Source organism: Mauremys mutica, chromosome 5 (genome assembly GCF_020497125.1).
Source record: "Mauremys mutica isolate MM-2020 ecotype Southern chromosome 5, ASM2049712v1, whole genome shotgun sequence".
In the NCBI taxonomy this organism is placed as follows: domain Eukaryota; kingdom Metazoa; phylum Chordata; order Testudines; family Geoemydidae; genus Mauremys; species Mauremys mutica.
In genome coordinates, this window is record NC_059076.1 from 17863072 (window position 1) to 17889167 (window position 26096).

Below are 26096 nucleotides of genomic sequence, written 5' to 3' on the forward strand. Positions count from 1 at the left end.
GAACTGGGCTGGCAGGCGGCCTGGCTGGGTCTGTGGGGCTGGGGCCAGCTGGGGCTTAGGGAAGGGATGCTGTAAAAGCTTTGCTCCAAGGCGCAGCCTGCTGCTGACGCCCTGACTGAACCCTGGCAGGTTGACAGGCCGCTTAACACCCTTTGGCTTTAGAAACCTGTTTCCTTATATAGCGCCCGGGATTGACATCCCTCCCGGGGCGGGGCAAAGCCTGACCCGCCATGGCCCCGACTAGGGTGACCAGAGGTCCCGTTTTTAAAGGGCCAGTCCTGTTTTAGGGATTTTTCCTTACCCGGGCTCCTGTTACCCCCGTCCCGTGTTTTCACAGTTGCTGTCCGGGCACCCACCCTCTGCCAGCAGCCCCGGCTCCTTGCAGCCCCTGAGGGGCGTCTGAGCGCGACGCGGCGCGGACCAGCCCGCGGGCCCGCCCCTGAGACCCACGGCGGCACCTGCTCGGGCCAGAGGCCCGGCCGGAAGCGGAGGGACGCGGCCGCTCGGTCCCGCCCTGCCCCGCGGGCCGCTCCCCGCTCAGACCGGGGCTGGCGGCGGGGCCATGGGCCGGGGCTGGGGCCGCGCGCTGCTGCTGCTGCTGCCGCTCTGGGGGGCGGCCCGGGCCGCGGCTCCCCCGCTGTGCAACGTGAGCCTGGAGCAGGAGCCGCGGCAGCGCTGGCTGCCCGCCCTGCGGCACTTCGACCCGGCCTTCCTGCGGGCGGCCGTGGCCCGGGTCATCGAGTGAGTGAGTGAGCGGGGCGGGGCGGGCCGGGGGGCAGCGGCGCACCGGGGGGCGCCGCCCGTCCCCGCTGTCTGGGCCCCCCCAGGTCCCACACCACTCGGGGTCCCCCCACTCCCGCCTGCCTCCGTTTTCCCGAAGGCGCCCATCACCGTGGCGTCTGGCTGGTGGGCTCTGGCTCTGCCTCGGCCAGGGCCGGCTCCAGACCCCAGCGCGCTAAGCACGCCTGCGGGAGCTTCACCGGAGCCGCGGGACCGGCAACCGCCAGAGCGCCCCCCGCGGCGTGCCGCCCTGCTTGGGGCAGCGGAAATCCTAGAGCCGCCCCTGGCCTTGGCAATGCCCTGCCCAGTCCCTCGGGCGCTTGGCGTCAGCAGCGCGCCCTGTGGGCAAAGGGAGACCCCCCCCCAGCCCGGCACAGGTCTGAGTGCGGGCAACCAACCTAGCCCCACAGCCCTGGCTCTCCCCTCCCCTCGCCTTCCCCACCCTCTTCCTTTGCCTTGGGTCTTGTCCAGGGGTTCTCAAACTGGGGGTCAGGATCCCTTAGGGGATTGTGAGGTTATTACATGGGGGGGGGGGTCATGAGCTGTCAGCCTCCACCCCCAAACCCTGCTTTGCCTCCAGCATTTATAATGGCATTAAATATATAAAAAAGTATTTTTAATTGATTAGGGGGGTAGCACTCAGAGGCTTGCTATGTGAAAGGGGTCACCAGGACAAAAGTTTGAGAACCACTGATCTTGTCCTTGTCAGATTTCCCTGTGCCCGGCTGGTACCGGAGCTGCTGGGCTGCTTCGCGCTTGTCCAGGGGCTCTGTTGGCTGACCAGCTGCGTTGGTAGCAGGCCTGGGGGCTGTGCAGAGGGACCCTGGAAGGCCATGTTGCAAGTGGGTGAGGGGATGTTGGGCCCAAACTTTGTACACTTGGGAGGAAGGGGGAGTAACTGGTTCTGGCCCATAGGCTGGGCAAGGGCCACACAGCCAGTGTGTGCTCTGAGTGGTGGTGGATTTTGCCAGCATCAAGCCCCAATACTCAGGCTTTATGTAAGTAGAGTAAATGTCACCCTAATAAATAGCAATTTTTAAACCCCCAGTACCGCGGTGACGGCTCGTTAGAAATGTATAAAATTAGGAGTTTGAGGGACCTAATGGTAGAGGAAAAAGGATTGCATCCTGTAAACCCTTAAGCACGTGCTTAACTTTACTTCCATGAATCCTGCTGAATGCCGTGGGATTACTCATGTGGATAAATGTCTGTGGATCAAGGCAGCCTAGCACAAGTGTGGCTGCTAATTAATAATTGATAATGGAAAACAACTTTCTGTCTGGTGCTGAGCAGATGGGCAGTGAATCCAATAACTGGTTAACTTGTGAGCTGTAGATACTGTTCATACCACTCTGACTGCCCACACCCATCTTCAAGGGAACAATTAGCTGATATTTTGGGTTTGTCTTTCAGTGATTCTGTACCTAAGTGGGTCCATGCTGCCATTCAGCCGATAGCAGAAGAACTGGAGTCTTTTATCCCTCAACCCTTTGCAGGAGAGATCCTGGGAATGTGCAAAGCACTGGGGATTAGTGCTGGAGATGGAATTCTCATCAATTTGGCCTATGAATTTTCTGCGTAAGTATAAGGAGGAGTGTGTCTCAATGCAAAATGGCTATAAATTATGATTGAAGATAATAAATCTCTGATCTAATATATGAGATGGAATCAAACTGAATTTTGAGTGTATAAATCAATCAAGCAACATTAGTGCACTAATGAGGGGGTGAGATGGTGCAGTGCAGTAATGTATATATTGAAACTAGGGCTGTTGATTAATCGCAGTTAATTCACATGATTAACTCAAAACAATTGCAATGAAAAAAATTTATCGCAATTAATCGCAGTATTAAACAATAGAATACCAACTGAAATTTATTACTTATTTTGGATGTTTTTCTGCATTTTCAAATATATCTATTTCAATTACAACACAATACAAAGTGTACAGTGCTCACTTTGTATTATTTTTTATTATAAATATTTGAACTGTAAAAGTGATAAATAGTATTTTTCAATTCACCTTATACAAGTACTGCAGTGCAATCTCTTTATCCTGAAAGTGCAACTTACAAATGTAGGGTTTTTTGTTAACTGCATTCAAAAACAAAACAGTGTAAAACTTTAGAGCCTACAAGTCCACTCAGTCCTACTTCTTGTTCAGCCAGTCGCTAAGAGAAATAAGTTTGTTTACATTTACGGGAGATAATGCTGGCCACTTCTTCATTACAATGTCACCTGAAAGTGAGAACAGGCATTCGCGTGGCACTGTTGTAGCCAGCGTCACAAGATATTTATGTGCCAGATGTGCTAAAGATTCATAGGCATCTTCATGCTTCGGCCATCGTTCCAGAGGACATGCTTCCATGCTGATGACGCTTGTTAAAAAAAATAATGCGTTAATTAAATTTGTGACTGAACTCCTTGGGGGAGAATTGTATGTCCCCTGCTCTGTTTTACCCGCATTCTGCCATATATTTCATGTTATAGCTGCCTCAGATGATGACCTAGCACATGTTGTTTGTTTTAAGAACACTTTCACTGCAGATTTGACAAAATGCAAAGAAAATACCAATGTGAAGTTTCTAAAGATAGCTACAGCATTCGACCCAAGATTTAAAAATCTGAAGTGCTTTCCAAAATCTGAGAGGGATGAGGTGTGGCGCATGCTTTCAGAAGTCTTAAAAGAGCAGCAGTCTGATGCAGAAACTACAAAACCCAAATCACCAAAAAAGATGCCACCAGCAGAAGGCTGATTTTCTGATTCAATGATGAAAATGAACATGTGTTGGTCTACACTGCTTTGGATGGTTATCAAGCAGAACCCGTCATCTGCATGGACGCATGTCCCCTGGAATGGTGGTTGAAGCATGAAGGGAAATGTGAATGTTCAGTGCATCTGGCATGTAAATATCTTGCGACACTAGCTACAACAGTGCCATGCAAATGTCTGTTCTCACTTTCAGGTGACATTGTAAACAAGAAGCAGGCAGAATTATCTTCTGCAAATGTAAACAAACTTGTTTGTCTGAGTGATTGACTGAACAAGAAGTAGGACTGATTGGACTTGTAGGTTCTAAAGTTTTACCTTGTTTTATTTGTGATGCAGGGGTTTTTTTGTACATAATTCTACATTTGTAAGTTGCACTTTCATGATAAAGAAATTGCACTACACTACTTATATTAAGTGAATGGAAAAATACTATTTTTATTTTTTACAGTGCAAATATTTGTAATAAAAAATAAAGTGAACACTGTACATTTTGTATTCTGTGTTGTAATTGAAATCAATATATTTGAAAATGTAAAAAAGTCCAAAAATATTAAATTGTGTTCCATTATTGTTTAACAGCACGATTAATCACAATTAATTTTTTTAATTGCTTGACGCCCTAATTGAAAGGTCAAAGCAAACTGGCAAGGAGCATCTCTTCAAAAGCTCATTAGATCCTTTACAGTTAAAAAATAAATTGAATTTGTTTAATCATTTAGGCAGTAGGATTTCACTCAAAAAGCAGAAGTAAGGATGATTTGTCTGGGAAAATGAGTTCTGTTTTTGTTTTTTTGTTTAAGTATCACTTAGCTTCCGAGTGGAAACAAATAGATTTGTGTTTAAAACTGTCATGTTAGCTGTTGTGGTTATAGCCACAACTTATTTCTTGGCTTTGTCTACAGTGGGAAAATGAGGATAGTTCTCTTTCCTACTGTGGATGAAATTTAATTGGGGGAAAAAGTTAACTTTTGTTTATTTTCAGTCAGTTAGTGCACGAGGAAACAGAAACAGGTTGTTTGAATTCACAGCACTGCAGAGAAATGTTTAATTTAAAAAAAGAAAAGGACACTCAAATTTTTCATCTGGAAAAATTCACTCTCCATGTTTGGTTTTGACCCCTTTTCATCACAGTAGCTGAATGTTGGGCTCCCTCTAGGTGACACCATCTCTTTGCAAGCGTAACTAGCTGATAAAACGCTTACTTAGAGGCCGGATATAACCATGTGCGAAGCACCTGCTGTGAAGTAGTCAGTGCTCTCTGCTGACAATGAAGCCATTAAGAGTTGAGGATTCTCCGCATCACACTGGATTGGGCCCTAAAACATATGCGAGGTGGTGATGAAATAGCAACAGAAAGTTAATTTGTTGCTAATTGTTTCTGTGAGTAACAGTAGGGAGAAATCAGTATTGGGGAAATTAGAAGCTGCAGGACTGGAATTAATTTGCAAACTAGATACCATTAGATTAGGCCTGAATAAAGACTGGGAGTGGTTGGGTCATTACAAAACCTAAACTTACCGTATATACTCGTTCATAAGCCAAATTTTTTTCAGTAAAAAAGAGAAGCACCAGAGAAGGGGCTCGGCTTATGAATGGGTATAGAGAGGGAGAGGTAGGACACAGCCCCTCCCCCCAACAGAGGGAGCAAGGAGAGGCAGCACAGCCAGAAGGGACGATGTGGGGCCAGAGTCTCTCTGCTTCTGGCCACGCTGCTCTCCCCCCAGCCTCCAAAGCAGCTGCAGCTCCAGGGCTGGCAGGCTGCAGCCGGGCTGCTCGGACCCCCAGAGCACGCTGTGGCTGCGCCGCCCGGTCTGGCCCGCCATAGCAGGCTACGGCCATGCTGCCCAGCCTGCCAGAGCAGCTCCAGCCAGGTCAGAGACATCCTCCCCTGGCCCTCCCCAGATAAGGTGGGAAGGGATGGGATTGGGAGAGTGGGGGTCCCGGGCTAGGGGTGGGGTCATGTGGGGGGTGATCCCAGCTTCCCCCCCTCAAAAAATTTCCCCACTAGTTGCTGTCCCGGCCCATCAGGGAAGCAGCTGGCGCGCCAGGACACTTTGTTTACTTGGATTTACCTCCGTGCCTGTGGACGCTCGAGGTAAACAAACCATCTTGGCCCGCCAGTGGCTTATCCTGATGGCCCGGGAGCCAGAGTTTGCTGACCACTGAATTATAGAGTCGGCTTATGAACAGGTTATAAAAATTTTCCATTTTTACTTATCCATCTTGGGGGGGGGGGGGGGAGAGGGGTCGGCTTATAAACAAACCGGCTTATGATCGCGTATATACGGTAATTTCCCCAATACTAATTTCTCCCTACTGTTACTCACACCTTCTTGTCAACTGTCTGTAATGAGCCACTCTCTTACCACTTCAAATGTTATTTTTCCTCCCTGGGTATCCTGCTGTTAATTGATTTATCTCATTAGACTGACCTAACGCTTGGTAAAGCACCCACATCCTTTCGTGTATTTATACCTGCTCCTGTATTTTTTACTTCATACATCTGATGAAGTGGGTTCTAGCCCATGAAGCTTATGCCCAGATAAATTTGTTAGTCTCTAAGGTGCCACGAGGACGACTCCTTTTTTTTTTTTTTTTTTACATTCCTTCTAGTTTAGATCAAAGGTCTCCTGAGTGTAATTGGGTGCAGTTCCATTGGAGTCCTTGGAGTTGCACCTGTTTAAGAAAGAGCTGAATATGGCTTTTAGAGTTGTGTATATGCTACTTTGGAGTGTGCCGTGATCTACAAGTGATGATCAAACGTTCAATAATCATCCAAGTATTACTGCATGACACGGATGCCACTCAGAATGAATCAAATTCTATATTTTTAATAGGAGATTTTTATTTGGTGATGTGTACGTTGTTTCTTAATGTTAATAAAGGCCAGATAGCTCTGGTTAATTACTTTCTAGCTGAAGAGTTGTCTATTAAGAGTTAAAGACTAATAAGGTATGGTTTGCTATGAGGGAGCATTATTATAGTGAGACCGATTGCTATAATTAAGGTTATATAACAATTTGCATTTTAAACTCCTGTTTTCCAGTACTCATAACTTCTCTGAACTTTAGCTTTCAAGTAGAGGGAGAGTGGAAAAAATTAGGTTTTCATCAGTATAAAAATGTTCTTGGAGGCTTTTTTTTTTTTTTTTTTAAAGTTTAAATGTTACAACAGCTGATGTAAGGAAACTGAAGTTGAAATTTGGCAATCTCTCTCATTGAAGGAAAGTGTCTTAATGTTCTGATGAAAATTTATTTTGATTTGACCAAGTCTGAAGGTTTGAAAATCACATTCTACATAAGTGCAGTGAGAGTTTAACTAAGAAATGCTAACCTTACAATATGCACTGCTAAAGGTCATGCTACAAATGCTTCAGTGGCAAATTTAGCAATCCAGTAACAGTGAGCTGTGAATGCCTCAATCACTATTGGAGCTGGTTGTGACGTTTTTGACTCTTTTGTCAGACGATGCCAATTCATTAAAACTGAAATTTGTGGGAAGTTGGTTTCAACAGATTACTTGTCTTTCAGAGTTTTTGGGAAAGTTTTGAAATTGTCAAAATGTCTTGTTTTGAAACATTTGAAATAAAAAATTTCCATTTTTCTGGTCAAAATGACTTTTCATTTAGAAATGTAAGTTAATTATAGTTTAAAATATAAAACATTAAAAGGTTGAAATCAAAACAAACCATTTTGATTGACCTAAACAGATTTTTTTTTTTTTAATTGTCAGTTTGCAAAAACTTTTGAGACTTCAACTTTTTGTCCCAATTTGGGCCCCAAAATGTTTTCAAAATCTTGAAAATTTTCCCAAGACAGGAAAAATATTTCCCACCCAGCTCTATTCACTACGTCTTGTAAGACAAAAAGCTGCACAACTCCTGGGACTTACATCTGTGGGCGTCATGATGAGTAGGCTAGGGCATTGCAGAGATGTTAAGTTGCACAGTTAAGTACTCAGGTCAGGAGCAGTCGATGTTAAGAGGCTGCATGTGGAATTTGAACTCTCTTTTGTGTACATACATTGTGATACAGTCTTTAATTACATGATTACATCCTGTTTCTTAAATAATGTAATTTTTTTCTACAACCGTAGGTACATATAATTTTTTAAATTCTGATACATTTATATAATTTTCATTGTCAATAATTCAATATCTGTTTTTGATTTTTGCTTTAGAGAGTTGAGAGCCAATGTATAAAGCATGCATTTTAATATCAGGCCCAGTCCTGCTATATTAAGGGTAATTACTGTTTTAGGCAAGGATGAAGAGAGAGACCTAGCTAAGTTAATTCTTTTTAACTTGACCCTGGGTTCGTCAAGGTAAATATAAATACATCATGTATTTTATGGGCATAATTTTAGATTTTCCCCAACTTATTTTGTATCCAAAGGAACTGCTGAACTAGTTGATAATTTGCAGCAGGCTGGGGATTGGTACCTTTAAGGTTAGTGAAGGAAAGCAGCATGTTACCTGCTTGAAAAGATATTTTTATGGTTGGAGGAAACTGAGATGTCTACATACCAAGAATAGCACCTGACCTTTATACCTAGGAGTTATAGTGCTGGGTTCTAATTGTGTTTGTCCTATAAATAACTTTCATGGACTCTGTTGGTCTGTCAGACAAAGAGTAGCACGTAGTACTTTAGGATATTTTAGATGTGTATCTAAGTCAGTAAAAACAATTGTTTGCCAATATATACAGCGTAGAAATGGTATATAATTAAAGACGGCATTGTAATGCATATGCTGAAAGGGGTGGAGAGAAGGTTGCAAACACAACTTTTACTTTCACATATGAGAGTTTACATTGCTTTGTGGTTTCAACATGTTTTTTTTTAAACTGTAGCTGTTCAACATTTGTATATGCAATGCCATAAGTGTTAATGGCACTTTACAGAGAAAATAAAATAAAGATTCAGTCACTGCTGTAAGAAATTTCCTGAAAAATTATTCACTATTGAAAAAATGTCTGTTTTGGGGTTTTTTAAATTGTTCCTCTTCTTTTGTTTTCCAAGGTTCTGTACCAGTATTGTTGCTCAAGATTCCAAGGGAAACATTTACCATGGTCGGAACATGGATTATGGTTTTGGAGATATTTTACGCAAGATTACAATTGACGTGCAGTTTATGCAAAATGGGCAGGTATGGTCTCTTTTTGGCATGGGTTGATGCTGTTTTCTGAGAATGGCACACAGGTCTGCATATATTTAAGCAGCTAGATTTAGTGAATTGAATAACAAATCCACAGAGGAGAGCAAGAAAATGAGTAATAGAATATTTGCTATTTAGAATGCTTCTCCATCTATCCAGGTTTATATAACAGAGATTTGTATATCATTGTAGTATCTGAGCACCCCCACCACTCTCTCTAGGGCTATGGTGTAACTGCATTTGAGTTATTCATATTTGGGCACCAAAATATCAGAGAGAAATTGAAAAACTGGACAGAATTCATACTAAAACAAAATTGACCTGGGGCCAGGAGAGACCTACTTACAAGGAAATATTGAAAGAGCAAAATATGTATTGGGTAGTGAAGGGATGGCACAAGTTTACAAATATTAGAATGGTGAAAACTCCAAGAATGGAGAGGAATTATTTAAGGTGGTACATGGGAGTATAACAAGAGTTTAATGAAAGGAAATTAAGAAAAGAGAACTCAGACTGAGTCTAAGAAACATCTTCTTGATTGTCCGATGTATTTGGCTGGAGAATAGTCTCCCAAGGAGACCAAATGCAGAGCACATTTAAAACATGATCAAAATATTTGAACATGTACAATAGAGTTCAGTTTTAGTGAGGAGAGGGATTCAAGAGCCAAACAGGTAATTTTCGTCTCTGATTCCTCCCTTTCAGCACTATCTTTTCCTTTTTAAGAATCTTATTGCATGGCTGGCAGTCTGACAACTTCTGCAAACACTGACCAATCTGTGTGTTTTACTTTTTAATATTTTAAATAATTTATTTGCTGTTGCAATCTCCTCATATCTGTCTGTCTTAGAAATGGAAGATTCTGCCTCACAGTCCGATACTCTTGAACAACATTTTAATAGCAGTTGGGTTATCCTTAACAATGAAATGCAGTGGAATTTAATCTTTAATTTCCTTCCCCTTCAATCATGATGCAGCTATTTTAATGTCATAATGTTATTGTGTGAACTTTTTCAAATGACATAAGGTGGAATCCAGTTATTTCTTTACTGGAAATCCACAGGTAAAATATAAGATGCTGTTTTGGAACATTGTATTAAAAACATGTCTGTCCCATAATTATAGAATGCTGTACATATTCTGATTGTAGGTAGCGTATAAAGGTACCACGTTTATGGGCTATGTGGGCTTATGGACCGGACAGAGTCCACACAAGTTTACAATCTCTGGTGACGAACGAGGTAAGTCAAACTCTCAACCACAGCACTGTCATACCAAAACATTTCAATAGTTTAACTTCTTAGTTGTAAACGATGTAGTAGAACATCATTCTAAAGCAGTTTTGTCAAAGCGAGGTTGGAGCTATCACCTTATGCCTGACAACTCTCCTACACTGGATGGCACTCATTGCAGTTCAGCTGCATTTATCCCTGTCCCACCCTTCTTCCAGAGTCTCCCTCAAACATGCTGGCCACTGAAGTGGGGTAGAGCACAACTTTCTGGCCTTCTGCATACATAAGCACCCTGGGGCCACCCTGGAGAGGAGAGATGTTTCGATGTCTACACGGCAGCATTTGAACTTCAAACAGCAGAAGCAGGAGATGGGGGAATTCTGGGGAGGCCCAGGAGGAGAATTTGTGGCCCTTTGAGGAGACACCATTGAGGAAGGGAGACATGGGGCTGAGAGAGACAGACCATCTTGTGCATGGAGTCAAAAGGCTGGATCCCCTGGCCTGTTCCAGTATGGTGGGGCCCATGCATACAGGGCAATGCAGGGGAAAAGAGAAGAGAGGCAATGGGATCTTCAGTAGGGGGAAAGAAGGGTTGAAGACAGTGGATTAAAGGATAAGGGAAGACTGAGAAGCAGTGGAGACCTACTTGAGGGGTCATTGGCGAGAGAAGGGACAGTTGATGACAATGGAAGGGCATTTGGGGGCAATGAAGGCAGAGGTGGCAATGCCCCTTTACATTAGAGGCCATTCTTTCTCCCTTGGGGACCTGAGTTTAGATTGGAGGATTGAGAGGCATGTATAGAATGGTCAGAACTTGGATCCCAGTTTTACAAAGAAGCAAACCAATGTTTAACTTGCGGTGGGGGGGGGACGCGATGGTGGGGAGGCAAAAGGAGAATTAAGCATTGTAAATATTAGAGATGGGTCTGAGCCCCAGAGTTAAGAGGTAGTTTGATGTGGGTCAAGTTAGGCCTCCCTTGTCCACCAGCAACTGGACTGAGATGGTGATCTCACGTCATGCACTCTTATATGCTAAGGATGTATGACCGTGGTCTCTACAAAGAACAATAGCACCAACAGCAGCATGTGGGGAGCGTGTATTACTGTTGTGCAGAATAACAACTGCCGCTGGCTTGCTTTCTTACCTACCGCTGAACCATTGAGATAAAATTGGGGGAAGGGGTCATGAGACTGGAGGAGGTGATGGCTCTACATTAGCCTAATAGTTATTTAAGTGACGGGAAGGACTCTTCCTGTGGACTTTCTCCTTCGTGTTTCTGGCCCATGGATAATTTTAACCATGAATGTCAGTTTCTGTTCTGCTTAGTTTTCTTCAGCCAAACAGTTGTCACTACTTTTTTAGCTGGGCTCCAGATTTCTGTCCAGCAGTTTTCATTCTTTGTAGAATTACAATACAATAAACGATATAGGGAACATAAAGTAGGAATGTTTCCCCTAGAAGCTGTTAACGGTTTAGGCTAAGCTGGCTGAATTGTGGCTCTGTCCATAATGTGTGTTACAAGACTCTGCCCTCTGTTACACTAACCTCAGCCTTTCTCTTGCCCAGTTTCTGCTATGAAGAAATAATGTTTATAAATGGAAAAGTCAGCGAGTCACCAGCTGTAATGGAAAAGGAACTTGGGGACTTTCTGACTGAAATTGCTAGTGCTGGTCTTTCCTGAGAGGTGTTGAGTATTTGTTGTGACAGCGCCCCTTCAAGTCACTTGATATTGAGTCTCCTACAGTGATTTTACCTTTGGGTTTTTGGTGTAGGTAAAGGGGGACAACTAGTCTTTTCTCAAACTCTGTTATAGTGTTGGTCCCTGTCACAGTGACTGTTGCATTGTAGCTATTTGGTGGGTCAGTCTTCACCCAAGAGTTGCTACAGCTGATGCTGAAGTTGGTAATCAGTGGCTGCCACTTTGATTCCCAATAGCAGCATGGATGGAGAATTTATTGTACTGGACTGTGGTAGTGAAGGAGAGGGAGAGGATTATAGAGATTGAAAATGGAGCTTGAGAGGAGAGGTGAAGGATGGTAAGATGGGGAGAGATGATGAAGATGCACAGTATAGATATTGGTTGGCAGCAGGAATTGCCTGCATGTGTAATAGCACTTTCCCTTTCTTTTTGCAGCTAAGGGAGGATGGTGGGAGAATGCAATAGCTGCTTTCTTGAGTCGAAACGTCCCAGTCAGCTGGCTTATCAGGGATGTAAGTATGCAAAGTATTTCATCTTCTTTATCTTAGTCACAAGCTGTTTGAAGATGCAAACTATAATAACAACTGTTTTTCCATTTTTCATTTGCGTCGAAAATTACATAGATACACTGGCAAGTATATGACCTGTATAGGAGCATATTGTATTGGCTGAGAGTTTTTGAGCTATAAACTGCCCTAGGGCAGGAAATAGAGGCCCTTCCAGTACTGCAGGGGCTTCTTGCCAGGTAGCTTGAATTTATCACTCAATAACATTTACGTTTCTGTGAAAAGATGCCTGTCCCACAGAACAGGAATTATTTTAAGGGACCAGGTGGATACAAAATAGTGTAAATGCATAATAGCTGCACTGATAGCTAGACCTACAGGTGGGTATGCGATAGGGAAGGTATTTTACACTACTTGCAAGTATAGTTGCATATATAGGCTATTACTTCAGAAAGTATTCAGCTTCACAGTGAGAATTACACAGGCACTTAAACCTCTGGCTAAGTTTGTGGTTTAATGGAGTCACACACATGTGATGTGCTGGGTAGTTGGCAAAATAAAACTGCGCTGGTTCTCCGTGTCATGAATTATAACAAACAAGACGCTTTGGTTTCCAAGTAAAATAAACAGTATGTTCCACTGCAGAGCAGGTTTGCAGTGTCTGAAAGCAGCGCCGTAGTTGGCAGTTTTGATAAGTCTGTCTACTCTGCAGTCAGAGGTGTGACTGCAGCACATGTAGACACAGCTGAGCTGGCTTTGATCTAGCTAGATCAGGTAACAAAAGCTGTGAAGCCACAGTGGCCTAGGCTGTACAAGCTCTTTTGGGTCCTTGAATATTACTCAAGCAGGTAGCCTGTGCTGCCATGTCTTCACTGATACTGAGTTAGCTAGATGGGAGTTGAATCTTCTCAGGAAGATTCAAACTAGCGCTCATCTCAAACTCAGAAGAACATGAATGAACGCTTCTGCAGTAGCTTGTTAGTTGTTGAAGGGAGTCAGTTTAAAATAACCACCTGCTTATCCACTGTTTTGCCTTCAGCAATATGTATGTACTGAAACAATTAGTGTAACAGTTTTATTGTAAAGCAAAATGCCTTTTGCCAGAACATCTCAAAATGAAGACATTTGAAAAATAATACATACCCTGTTGAGGCATCAAAGTCGCATTGTGGGATCTTATATTTGATTAATTTGGTGAAACTCCAAAGGGGAGAGATTAAATTGTCAAGGAGGGAGTCGTTACGTGTAACACTGGATGTTTGTTGAAAGACTGTGAGTATACTAGGCTTCCTGAATTGCAGAGTTCCCCCTATAGCTGATTATTGAACTCTCAATAGTAATAATTTTTTGAAATGCCGGATACATCTTGTCCAAAAGCTAAAGAAAATGAACTCTTTGTAACCGAACTCCATCTTGCCATGTTATGTGGAATGAAGGTAGGAATGTACAGAGGGCTGCATAGGAAGTATGTGCACGAAGCTCTAAGCAATTATTAGGATTTCAGTGCACAGCTCCAGGGCTAGCTAAGGGAACCAAACAAGTGACTTTGAACGAGGTGATGAGAGGAGAACACTTACACATTGTTACACAAAAATCCAACCTCCTGCTTCTTTCCTGTATGGCTCTCGTTCACGCACCTGATACTAGTTCAGCACATCTGAAATGAATTTGCAGATGCTGTCTAGAAAATGGTCGTGACCTTTGTACCATACACACAGTATGTTTCTTGCATAACTTCAGTGGAATAACAAGCAAACATTGAGACTGCTGTATATGAGAAAAAAACAAACCTTTGATTACTAGGAGCCAGACATTGCTAAACATTTAATTTCTTCATGTATCTTGTTTGTTATTCAGTAACCCTTCACTTAATGTTCCTGAAAAATGCTACTTTAAGCGAAACAATGTTAAGCGAATCCAATTTCCCCATAAGAATTAATGTAAATGTGGGGGTTAGGTTCCAGGGAAATTTTTTTCACCAGACAAAAGACTATATTATATGTGTACACGTACACACACACACACACACACACACACACACACACACACACACTTTTTAACAAACAATTTAATACTGGTACACAGCGATGATGATTGTGAAGCTTGGTTGAGGTGGTGAAATCAGAGGGTGGGATATTTGCCAGGGAATGCCTTACTGCTAAATGATGAACTAGCACTTGGCTGAGCCCTCAAGGGTTAACATGTTGTTAATGTAGCCTCACACGCTACAAGGCAGCCCGAATGGAGGGAGGGGAGATAACATGGTGGAGAGAGACAGACACACATGCTGTATGTGTGAGAGAGAGGGAGAGAGCCGTGCATTGCCCCTTTAAGTATTCCGACCACACTCTAAGTACATTGGCCTTCTAAGTAGATCAGCAAGTTGAGACAGCAGCTGCTGCCAGCAAACTCCCTCCATCCTGAGCCTTGTGCCCCCCCACCATGGAAATGGGGTAAAGGAACAGGGAGGGGAACACCCTGATATTAGCCCCTCCCTAGCCCCCCCGCACAGCAAGCAGGAGGCTTCTGGGAGCAGCTCCAAGGCAGAGGGCAGGAGCAGCACGTGGCAGTGGGGGGAGGGACAGCTGAACTGCCGGCAATTGATAGCCTGCTGGGCGGCTGCAGCACAGGGAACTTAGGGGGGCTGACAGGGGAGCTGCCGGTCTGCCCTGGTTCCAAGCCCCCACCAGCTAGCTGCAACAGACTGCTCTTCCTGCAAGCAGTGGACAAAGCAGGCAGCGGCCAAACGAGGTTAGAAGGGAGCATTGCGCAACTTTAAATGAGCATCTTCCCTAATTGATCAGCAACGAAACAACATTAACCGGGATGACTTTAAGTGAGGAGTTACTGTACAAGATACCTGCTGTCTTTTTTTTAAATTTATTTCACAAGCCCTATTTGCTTTTAATTCCTATGCTTTGTTAATTTGTTAGGGTCAGTTTTTAAGGGAGTATTTCCTACAGCCCTAATCTTGCAAACACTTTGGCACGTGCATCGTTTTACACATGTGAGTAACTCCATTGACATCAATAGGACTAGTCATTTGTGTGAAGTTACATGCATAAGTTTGCAGGCACAAGGCCTAAATAACTCATTTGCATTTTTATCTCCCCACTGTCACCAGTATTCACATAAACCAAAGTTAAAACCAAGGCCTGGAGAAACCTTTTATCTTTCATCCCATAATTTAGGGCTCAGTCCTAGGAAGTGCTTCCTTGGAAATTGACAGCATTGCTCAGTTTGGACCGTGAAACCAGCGTACTCAATTCCTAGTCATTGTCCATTCCTGGTTCTTATGACGAATGGTTCAAGTCGGGTTGGACAGCTATTTTAATGGAATTTTTTAAAATGTCACATTAGCTATGGGAAAAATGTTTGTTCACCAAACCTGGACCTACCAGACAATGGTGTGTTTGGGCTGGGATATTCAAAGTAGCCTAAGGGAGTTAACTACCCAAGTCCCACTGGAAGTCAGCTGGGAGCAGGGGCCTGATTTCCTTAGGCTCTTTTAAAAATCCCAGTCTTGGGGTGGTTTTTCTTTTTTTTTTTTTTTGGTTTCCTCATTCTTCCTAATGGGCCTGATGAGTTAAGAGGAACGACTCTTGGCATTAACTGCTCACTTGTGTGAGGATGGAGTTTACAATTTGACTTTATATATGGCCCCATCCTGCAAACATTTAGATGTCTGCTTAAGTTCAAGCACATTGACTAGTCCTCTTGGCTTCAGTGGGCCTGCTTAAAGTGTGTACATTGATGGCAAGATCAGGGCCTAACTGAGAAACCATTCCCATACTACACAGATACTCACTCTACTGATCACTAAGCCAAACCTTGACCTTTCCATAAAATGCAGCCTTCGCTGGAGCCGAGAGCCCTCCCGTCTCTGAGCTGTCTTGATGCAGTACTCGGCAGGCTGTGCAGTATTGATTCCCGGTGATTTTGGTTTTGCATTAGACCCTGAGCAAGGCTGCAGACTTTCAAGCTGCCGTTCTCAAACTGGCTGCGACCCCGATCATTGCAGACGTTTACTACATCGTCGCAGGGACGTCGCCCAAAGAGGGCGTGGTCATCACAAGGAATAGAAGGGGGCCGGCAGACATCTGGCCTCTTGAGCCCACAGCCGGAGCGTAAGTGGCCACAAGTGTTGCTTTGTTTCACCTTTGTGAGCTGCTGTTGGGAAGAGTGTTCAATAGACCCGCGACCTGGTGGGAGGGCAGCATCTTGTGCGTCTGCAGTGTCGACTATGGCTGAGCCAGGAGACTCTTTCACTGATGTCTTTGAATGCAGCTCCATCCAGCCCTCCTCAGCCAAGGAAGCCACTTCCAGACAGGGCAGGGCCAGTCCTCTGAGAACAGGGGGGAGAAGAGGGACGTGTGGATTGATTTTTTCTTTACTGAGGACAATAAACAAAATTGAGATTATATAAGCCTGTGACAAGAAGTACAGTTCAGTTACTGATACAGATATAAATGCTATCCAATTGCTGAGCTGCTTCACTGACAATAATATGCTAGTCTACATGTACGTAGGATATTCAGGGTTGTTTCAAATTCATGTGTGTCGCTGATGTACAGGTCAATTTACAAGTAACAGGCTGTTTTTCTGACTGTTAGCCTTGCACACTCACTGTGGGATTTGAAAGTTACGCTGGATTCTTTCCTCCTTTTTGCATAATCGCTGGTAATGAAAGATTTGCACGCTAAACTGGGCCATCTGTGACCTATCTGCAACCCCACTAGTTTCAGTGAGGGGTGTATTGGGTAAATAATTTGTCGTTCTAACTAGAATTTAGCAGACAATTCAGTTGATGCACAAGAAGAATCCAGCTAATTCACTGTTAGTCACGTTGGCTTTGCAGGGCTAACAGAAGTAAAAAGCATTTTTAAAAACCTTATTTTTTTCACTGAAGTAAAACAAACAAACATGCCAAAAAACTTAAGGTTCTTTGGGAGCAGAGCCAATGAATGAGAGAGGTCTGTTGTTATATAGTTTCTTCTCAGATCAGACTCCATTTTAAGGGCCTGATTCTGCTTCACTTGAAGTCAATGGTAGTTTTGCCTTTGACAGTAATGAGAGTTTTTCCAATCTCCTTAACAGTCTATGTATGGGAACGCTCAGTACAACCAGGAGCTTGCCTTTTACTGTGCCATTGGGCTTTTTGTTGACAGGGGAATTGACAGACTTGTGGGGGAACCTTTTTGTTCTTTTTAAATAGAGACATAATGACTCATGTCTGTTTTTATTAGCCACATGTGCAACTGGGTGAAATTACACTTGCTGTTTTGGTTTGTTTTGTGGTGTAGGTGGTTCCGTGTAGAGACAAACTATGACCACTGGACAACCCCTCCTCCATTTGATGATCGAAGGTGAGTTTGAGTTGGATTGTGACCTCGGATGCTGTTTTCGTATATAAGAGGTGACACAGACTTTTGGGTGCTCCCCTGGGCAGCTTCGTGTGCTGAGCAGGCAGCCGCTTCAGCTCCTGCAGCATCATTCGGAAGAAACTAGACCAGGTAAGGAGTGATACTGACTGGTACCAGTGCTCTTTGGCTGGGAGCACAGTGGTTACAAGGTGACGGCTCTCTAACGTGAGGCAGAAGAAAATTGTGGGAAGGGAAAGATGCTTGGGGTTGATGTCCCAGTAGAAAACAGAATTTAACCCTAGTCACAGTATTCAGGCACTGTTTGGAGGCACTGTTAAATGCTTCAGCAACATTTTTAGTTGATTGACTGTTTGATGCAAGGGTGCAAAATATGTTGGTAGATTGGCTGCAGTTCTGTAGCTATATCCTTTAATGGTAATGCCTCTCATTCAAATTTATGGGGGACTAGATTCAGCTCATACCATCTTTTAGAGTAATTGAGACCCAGGTAGATGTTTTGACATGGATTGATTTTAGTGGCAAACATTTCTCATTCAGGCTGCATGATGTTTTATATGATGGTTATTTTTCTTGAATGACATTGCATCATTTCCTTGCAGAACTGCAGCCATTAAAGCTCTCAATGCCACTGGATGGGAGAATATTAATTTTGAGACCCTCTTTCAGGTATTTCTTTTAAATTTTGCATCATGATGTCTGGATGTTGACTTAAAATTCTGCTGTTTGGAGAGATGGTTAGAGCAGCGATTGAGGAATGTGATTGTTTTTAGTGAGGATTTGGAAAACTACATAGGCAGTGCATGGTGAAGGACATACAGCAAAGGGCTAATTTTTGCTCATTTGAGTGGCTGTCATCATCCAGGGTCACTGGAACTGTGCTCTAGTGATGAAGAACTGAGCCAGGCTCTGCTGCTGATTCAGTGTGTGACCATGGGCAAGTTACTTAAGCCCAAATTTTCCAGTGTCTGTTAATTGTGGGTGACTCAGTTTTGGAGCACCCAAGCTGAGAATCCTGGAGTGTAATTTTCAGCCCCCATTGGCTCCAGCTGACAGTGTGGGCGCTCAGCTTCTCTGAAAATTAGGCTGCAGTGGTCTCAAACTGAGCATCCAGAATTAATTGGGCACTTCTGAAAACTTGATCCTTACCCTCTCTGTGTCTCTGTATTCCAGCCGATAAAACACGGCTGGTAATACGTATTTCACAAAGAGCGTTAGTTCACGAGGTTGTTCAAGTGCTTTGAGATCCTCAGACAAAACATGCTGTAGAAGTGTAAATTATTATTGCGGTTTTAAGGCTGAATTTGAAGATCTGTATTAAGACTATTTATATGTTGTGCTAGTGCCAATGAAGGATCAGGGCCCAATTGTGCTAGGCACTGTACATACAAGAAGAAGACAGACTCTGCCCCAACGAGTTTTTATCTCCGGTTATTCAAAGTCTGTCTCAGAAATACTTTGCATACCAGCTTAATTTATTTTGTTGTAATTTAATGTAAATCTATTCAGATTATTTTTCATCTGAGATGGGGCAGCTTTGATTCCTGTGGGGTTTTTAGGCAGTAATTCAGATATGATAGACTTTCAGAAGCATATAAGGGAGTTTAAAAGCACAAGTCCCACTGATTTCTACCCATTTTATTTAATAACTGTGGTGGCTTCAATCAAGGTTTTTTTTGCAATGCTTCAGAAGTCACAGGGGAGGAGAGAAGAATTTTAATTATTTTGTAATTATTAAATTATCATGGGCTTTGGCAACGACCTCTTTGGTGGAAAAATATGGCAACAACACAAAACTTAGTTTCATACAGAAACTAAAAGTTTTAATGGAGGAGTGAAAATTGGAAGTCCCCAGATGTTTGGATAATGGAATATATTACGAAAAATGAGTATAAGTCAATAGAAAAAACAGTATTGGAATTTTTAATTATTTTTTTTAGTTTTTTGGTCATGGGGACCGTTGGCAAAGTACTGTATTTTTTTTTGAGTGATGGGCTCTGGATTTGGAGCTGGAATTAAGTGCTTCCGTGGTGTTCAGAGTCAGAATTTTGGTTCAGCCCTTGTAAAAGAATATGACAATGTGTGATGCCACATTCTCAAGTGACATGTCGTCTCCAAACTCAGATCATTCGTCCTTTCAAAATTCTACCTAGCACAGCCATAGAGGCCACCAGATTAACCATGTACAACCTCTGCAGGAGGAATGACATTACAGCAGGCTCAGACTCAAAAGGTGCCAGAGCCTGTTTTCATGCCACAGTACTCCCAGTTTCCACTGAGTGACATTACTTGCTTCTAAAATGCTTGCGTTGTTTGGGCGGAGAGATTTTTACAGGCAAAGCTGAGCAAGGGGTGATTCCAATAATTGGGTTAGGCCAGGGGTTCTCAAACTGGGGGTTGGGAGGTTACTACATGCGAGGGTCGCAAGCTGTCAGCCTCCACCCCAAACCCCGCTTTGCCTCCAGCATTTATAATGGGGTTAAATATATTAAAAAGTGTTTTTAATTTATAAGGTGGGGTCACACTCAGAGGCTTGCTACATGAAAGGGGTCACCAGGACAGAAGTTTGAGAACTACTGGCTAAGGCCATTTAACATATGGGGCTTGATCCCAAGCCCATAGAAGTTAGCTAAAAGACTCCCAATCATTTAAAGCCCATCGGGCTTTTGATCAGGCCTATAACACAGAGTAAAATCCTGCACTATTGTGGGCGTGGACTAAAGGACCCAGGTCTAGAAAGGTGCCTCATTCCCTTTAGGAAGCTATGAACTATTACTTTTAAACGAGGAGCGTGTGTAACATAGCTGTGTTCTGACCTGCTCAGACAGGAGCATGTGAGGGACGCAGGTTGACTGTATCACCAGCATTATTAGATGATTTCTTTTATACAAGCACATGTATAAATACTACAGATGCTGAGGGGGTAGAATGTAAGGAGAAGGTTGATATCTGCCTCTTAAATGCAGGAACTTGACAAACTTTGGGCATTTTCAAAGCTTTTTTGTTTCAAAATGTTCAGTAAAGTGCTCTGATTTTTAAAAATGGATAGGGTAACCTTTGATCTTGCATTATCCATCTTAAATAATTGTATCCCACTGTTTCTAAATAGCCTTTAACACTTCTTTTCATCTGACACAATTTAATTTTTTTTGAATAGGTATTATCAGTGAGGCTGGTCTTAAACAAGTAAGTATCATGTTTAGAAACATATATCAGTGCCCACTGCCACTCCAGGGCAGTTTATATTTAATATTGATTTTGATTGTCAGATGATTTTCCTTTAAATATGCAAAATATCTAATGATTTTCCCCAGCCCTAAACACTGCTTCTGTGCACGATGCTTTTCAGTGTCTGCCCTCGCTTGGGTTTGTTTCTTTGTCGGTCACTCGCTGTCCAGTGAAAGAATCGTATTTCATAAGGCTCAGTCCTCCTGTGCATGAAGTCTAAACTTCATAGTGATACACAACAATGAAGTAAATTGATATTCAGACCAACTGCTCTTCTGCTGAGTGGTGCATCTTGCTCCTGATATGTTGAGCGTTCATTTTCCACTTAGTTTTTGTTGTAACTCTTGCCTTTGTTAATCTGTGTTAGTAAATCTGCTTTGCTTTGAAGAGGAAAAAATAATACATACATACCATAGCTACTGAGTATAGGTTTACAAGCTACTGCATGCCTAACCAGCACTGAGTTCTTTCACTTGCTCCATAATGGCTCTATATTTTACAAACATTTACATCTTCCCCTTCTTCCCGTTGTCCTGTTTTACTTTTATATGTAGCTCAGTATTTCCACAGCTTCCCTCACTCACGCTAAGAGCTCTGGAATTGGTTCCTCGGGATCAGCAATAAGGATTTAATCACCTATATATTGTGTTTATACTCTTTCTCACAATTTGAATTCTGTCACTGTAGCAATTGAGATCAATAATATTAATATTCTAGTAAACTGATCAAATAGATGCAGACTCACAATTTAGGGCATATTTTCTGCTGGGTAAAATTCCCTTGATGTCTATAGAGCTGTGCCAGTTTTCACCAGGAGAGAATTTGGCTGTCAGCATTACCAAACTCTTCCAGATAGTTCAACACTCTGTGCCTTTTTATTGTTTTGATTCTGACATGTAGAATGTTTCTTTCTACTAAGATTGATTCTGTTGCTTTGCTGTTGTTACCTGTATCTTCCTGGATTTGGGATGGTATTTTAAGAACACAGTACATCTTTTTTCCCCCTTTTCCCCCAGTTACACAATATATACCACAGTAATGAGTGCTGCAGTCCCAGACAAGTACATGACACGGATCAGAACCTTGGAGTGAACATGTGTAAGTAACATATTGGTGCTGAGAGCAGTTTTCATTGAGTATGAACTCTCAGTGGTACCTGTGGATGGGATTTCCTGTCCTGTTGAGGTGAGGGAACTTTGTGGGAACTTAGGCTGAGATTTTCATAAGAGCCCAACTCCCACTGAAGTTCAATGGCCTGCTCTTTCAGTCCTGGGTCGGGCCTAAAAATCACACTTAATTTTATGAAGCTTTTAATGATGCAGTTTAAATGTCCAGCAGGGGCTAGAGGTGCAGTCCTATAAAACAGTGGTTTTCAAACTTTTTTTCTGGCGACCCAGTTGAAGAAAATTGTTGATGCCTGTGACCCAACAAACCTGCGGATGAGGGGTTTGGGGTGTGGGAGAGGGGCTCAGGGCTGTGGCAGGAGGTTGAGGTGTGACTGCTGCTGCTGCATTCCCATTCCTGGAAGAGAGGAGAAATCCTTCAGGGCTATATTCTGATCCCATTGCCTTCAGTGGGAGTTTGGCTGTTGACTTTAGCTGGACATGGATTTGACCCTAGGGTTAGCAGTGGTCAAGTTGAGCTTTTGAGATAGCAGGGTTTATTTTTTTTCTGCTGGAGAATTTAAAGTGTTTGCTTTATTTCTCTGCTCTGTGCAGATCCATGCTCATTTCTTTCTTACTCTCTCTCTTTTGACAGACAAAAGGGGGGAAAGCTGAAGCTTTCCAAGTTCAGCATCACTTTTAAACTAAATTAATGCACTGTAGTTGTTTTGTGCAAAACAATTCCATGAAGATTTCAGGTAAAGCTGACTTGCAAGATTCTGATTTTGTTCGTGTTCTGGAATGAAGATGTGATGTTGCACTCCATATGCTTTGTGAAAATATGCTTGTGAATGTGAATATGATGTAACTGAAATATGCTTTATGCAAAAGGTCTCTTGTAAGGTATCATTACAAAACTTATAATCGGAATGTGTTCATCTGATTTGTATGTATGTATCATTCTTGTATCTGAAGCTAGAAATATGAAGTATAACGCTGAGGTCCTATTGTAACTATGCAAAGTGTGGGCCGTTAATGGTGGTTTAGAATCTTGATGGCTCCCATTGACTAGGACAATTGGTTGTGAATGGGTTTATTTACCTGCAAGCCTTCTTGTGAATGTGTGGGCCAGCCCATGGGTAATGAAGAATGAGGTCTCACAGGACATGTGATCATGTCACATGATACTGGAATCCATCTTAAATCTGGTACTTTTCCATTTAGAAGGAGGGGTGAGGACCCAGAGGGACAAAAGATTCCCGCTTGGTGCCAAAGCTATAAAAGGGGGTGGAACGGAACAAAGGGGGCTGTCAGTCATGAGAACACCGCTGCTTTTCACCTATGATGTCTCCCCTGGGACAGTCCTTATTAGTTCCAGCAAAGGATTGGGCCCAGACTAGGAAGGATTCTAGTCTGTGAAACTATCAGAGGGGTAGCCATGTTAGTCTGGATTTGTAAACCTCTCCAACGCATCATCAGTGATCTACAACTAGGGTGACCAGATGTCCCGATTTTATAGGGACTGTCCCGATATTTGGGGCTTTTTTTTATTCTTATTACCTATTACCCCTATTACCCCCCACCCCCTGTCCCGATTTTTCACACTTGCTTTCTGGTCACCCTATCTACAACCCATACTGGACAACGATCCCTCGCTTTCACAGGCCTTGGGAGGCAGGCCAGTCCTCGCCCACAGACAACTCGCCAACCTTAAGCATATTCTCACCAGCAACCACACACCACACCATAGTAACTCTAGCTCAGGAATGAATCCATGCAACAAACTTCGATGCCAACTCTGCCCATATAGCTACACCAGCAACACCATCACAGGATCTAGCCAGATCAGCCACATCATCACCGGTTCATTCACCTGCACATCCACCAATGTAATCTACGCCATCATGTGCCAGCAATGCCCCTCTGCTATGGACATTGGCCAGACTGGACAGTCACTACGTAAAAGGATAAATGGACACAAGTCAGATATTAGGAATGGCAATATACAAAAACCTGTAGGAGAACACTTCAACCTCCCTGGCCACACAATAGCAGATTTAAAAGTAGCCATCCTGCAGCAATAAAACTTCAGGACCAGACTCCAAAGAGAAACTTCTGAGCTTCAGTTCATTTGCAAATTTGACACCATCAGCTCAGGATTAAACAAAGACTGTGAATGGCTAGCCAACTACAAGAGCAGTTTCTCCTCCCTTGGTGTTCACACCTCAACTGCTAGAAGAGGGCCTCATCCTCCCTGATTGAACTAACCTCATTATCTCTAGCCTGATTCTTGCCTGCATATTTATACCTGCCTCTTGAAATTTCCACTACAAGCATCCGATGAAGTGGGTATTCACCCACGAAAGCTTATGCTCCAATACGTCTGTTAGTCTATAAGGTGCCACAGGACTCTCTTTGTCACTTTTTAGTCTGTGAAAGAAGCTTATTGGAACATCTGAGGGTGAGATTTTACTTGTAAACAGTTTCTTAATATATTAGGCTTAGACTTGTGCGGTTTTGCTTTATTTTGCTTGGTGACTTACTTTGCTTTGTTTGCTATTACTTGGAACCACTTACGTGACGGGTTTGGTCACAGAAACTCCCTCAAGACTGTCACTAGATGTGTTGGGATACTACTGAGAACAAACTCCCCTGCCAGAGAAGACTTCCCTCCACTCCCAACTTGCTGAGTTAGACACTCCAGTCAGCTACAGCACATACTAAGAGGCTGGGCCATGCCTCCCTGCAGTTCACTGAAACTGAGATCCACTCAGCTCAGAGGCTTCTTAGTTAACAGACTTTCCCAGCACCCAGTATTCAGTCTTTCTGGGAGCCAAACCCCAAATAAATCTGTTTTATTCTGTGTAAAGCTTATACAGGGTAAACTCATAAATTGTCCACCCTTTATAACACTGATAGAGATGCACAGCTGTTTGCTCCTCAGGTATTACTTATTCTGGGTTAAAAAATAAGCAAAAGAGATTTTATTAAGTATAAAAAGTATGTTTTAAGTAATTTCAATAACAGATGGAACAAAGTAAGTTACCATGCAAAATGAAACAAAACACGCAAGTCTAAAGCTAATACATTAAGAAACTGATTACAGATGAAATCTCACCCCCAGAGATGTTCCAATAAGCTTCTTTCACAGACTGGACTCCTTCCTATTCTGGGTCCAGCAATCACTCACACCCCCGTAGTTACTGTTGTTTGTTTCAGTTTCTTTCAGGCATCTCTTGGGGGTGGAGAGGCCATCTCTTGAGCCAGCTGAAGACAAAATGGAGAGGCTTCCAGGGACTTTTATAGTCTCTCTCTTGTGAGCGGAACCCCCTTTGTTCTTCTGTGCAAAGTCACAGCAGCAAGATGGAGTTTGTAGCCACCTGGGCAAGTCAAATGTCCATGAATGATTCAGCTTTTTGCAGGCCGACGCCATTGTTTACATGTTAGTTTGAACGTTCCCAGGAAAGCTCAGATGTGGACTGGCATCTCCCAAAGTCCAGTGTCATTTAAGTGTTTCTTGATTGGGCATTTACTGAGACTAGTCCTTTCTCAAGAAGCTGACCAAATGCTTCACTGAGGCTACTTAGAATCAAACACATTGAGATACAAGTACAAAGCCAGTATTCATAACTTCAGATACAAAAATGATACACACATACAGACAGCATAATCGTAACCAGCAAACGACAACCTTTCCATGCACACCCCACTTGACCTCCTCTGTACAAGACCTGGTGGAACCATAGGACCCTGGTTGCAACAATGATCTATACGATCACAGTTCATGTCAGTAACGTCACACCCTACCACTTAAATCCTACTTTTTATACTTAATAAAATCATTTTTGTTTATTAGTAAACCCAGAGTAAGTGATTAATATCTGGGGGAGCAAACAGCTGTGCATATCTCTCTATCAGTGTTGTAGATGGCGGGCAATTTTTGAATTTACCCTGTAAAAGCTTTATACAGATTAAAAAGGATGTATTTGGGGTTTGGATCCCATTGGGAACTGGGTATCTGGGTGCTGGAGATAAGTGACCTGCTCAGCAGTTTTTAAAGTCTGCAGCTTTGGGGGCGTGGACCAGACCTGGGTCTGTGTTGCAGCAGGCTAGCGTGTCTGGCTCAACAAGGCAGGGTTCTGGAGTCCCAGGCTGGCAGGGAAAACGGGCTAAGAGGTAACTTCAGCATGTCAGGTGACAGTCCCAAGGGGGTCTCTGTGACTGAACCCATCACAGAA

The 26096-nt window shown here is 43.1% G+C and overlaps 1 protein-coding gene across 1 annotated transcript; it reads left to right on the plus strand.

Annotated features, from left to right (window-relative positions):
- Nucleotides 1–491: 491 nt before the first annotated feature.
- NAAA (N-acylethanolamine acid amidase) lies at nucleotides 492–21853 on the plus strand. Its single transcript, XM_045019808.1, has 10 exons — nucleotides 492–741; nucleotides 2194–2358; nucleotides 8573–8699; nucleotides 9859–9949; nucleotides 12076–12152; nucleotides 16101–16273; nucleotides 17450–17512; nucleotides 18130–18196; nucleotides 20685–20713; nucleotides 21772–21853. Exons 1-10 carry the CDS (start codon nucleotides 563–565, stop codon nucleotides 21845–21847), a joined length of 1047 nt encoding a protein of 348 aa, XP_044875743.1. The 5' UTR covers nucleotides 492–562; the 3' UTR covers nucleotides 21848–21853.
- Nucleotides 21854–26096: the final 4243 nt, after the last annotated feature.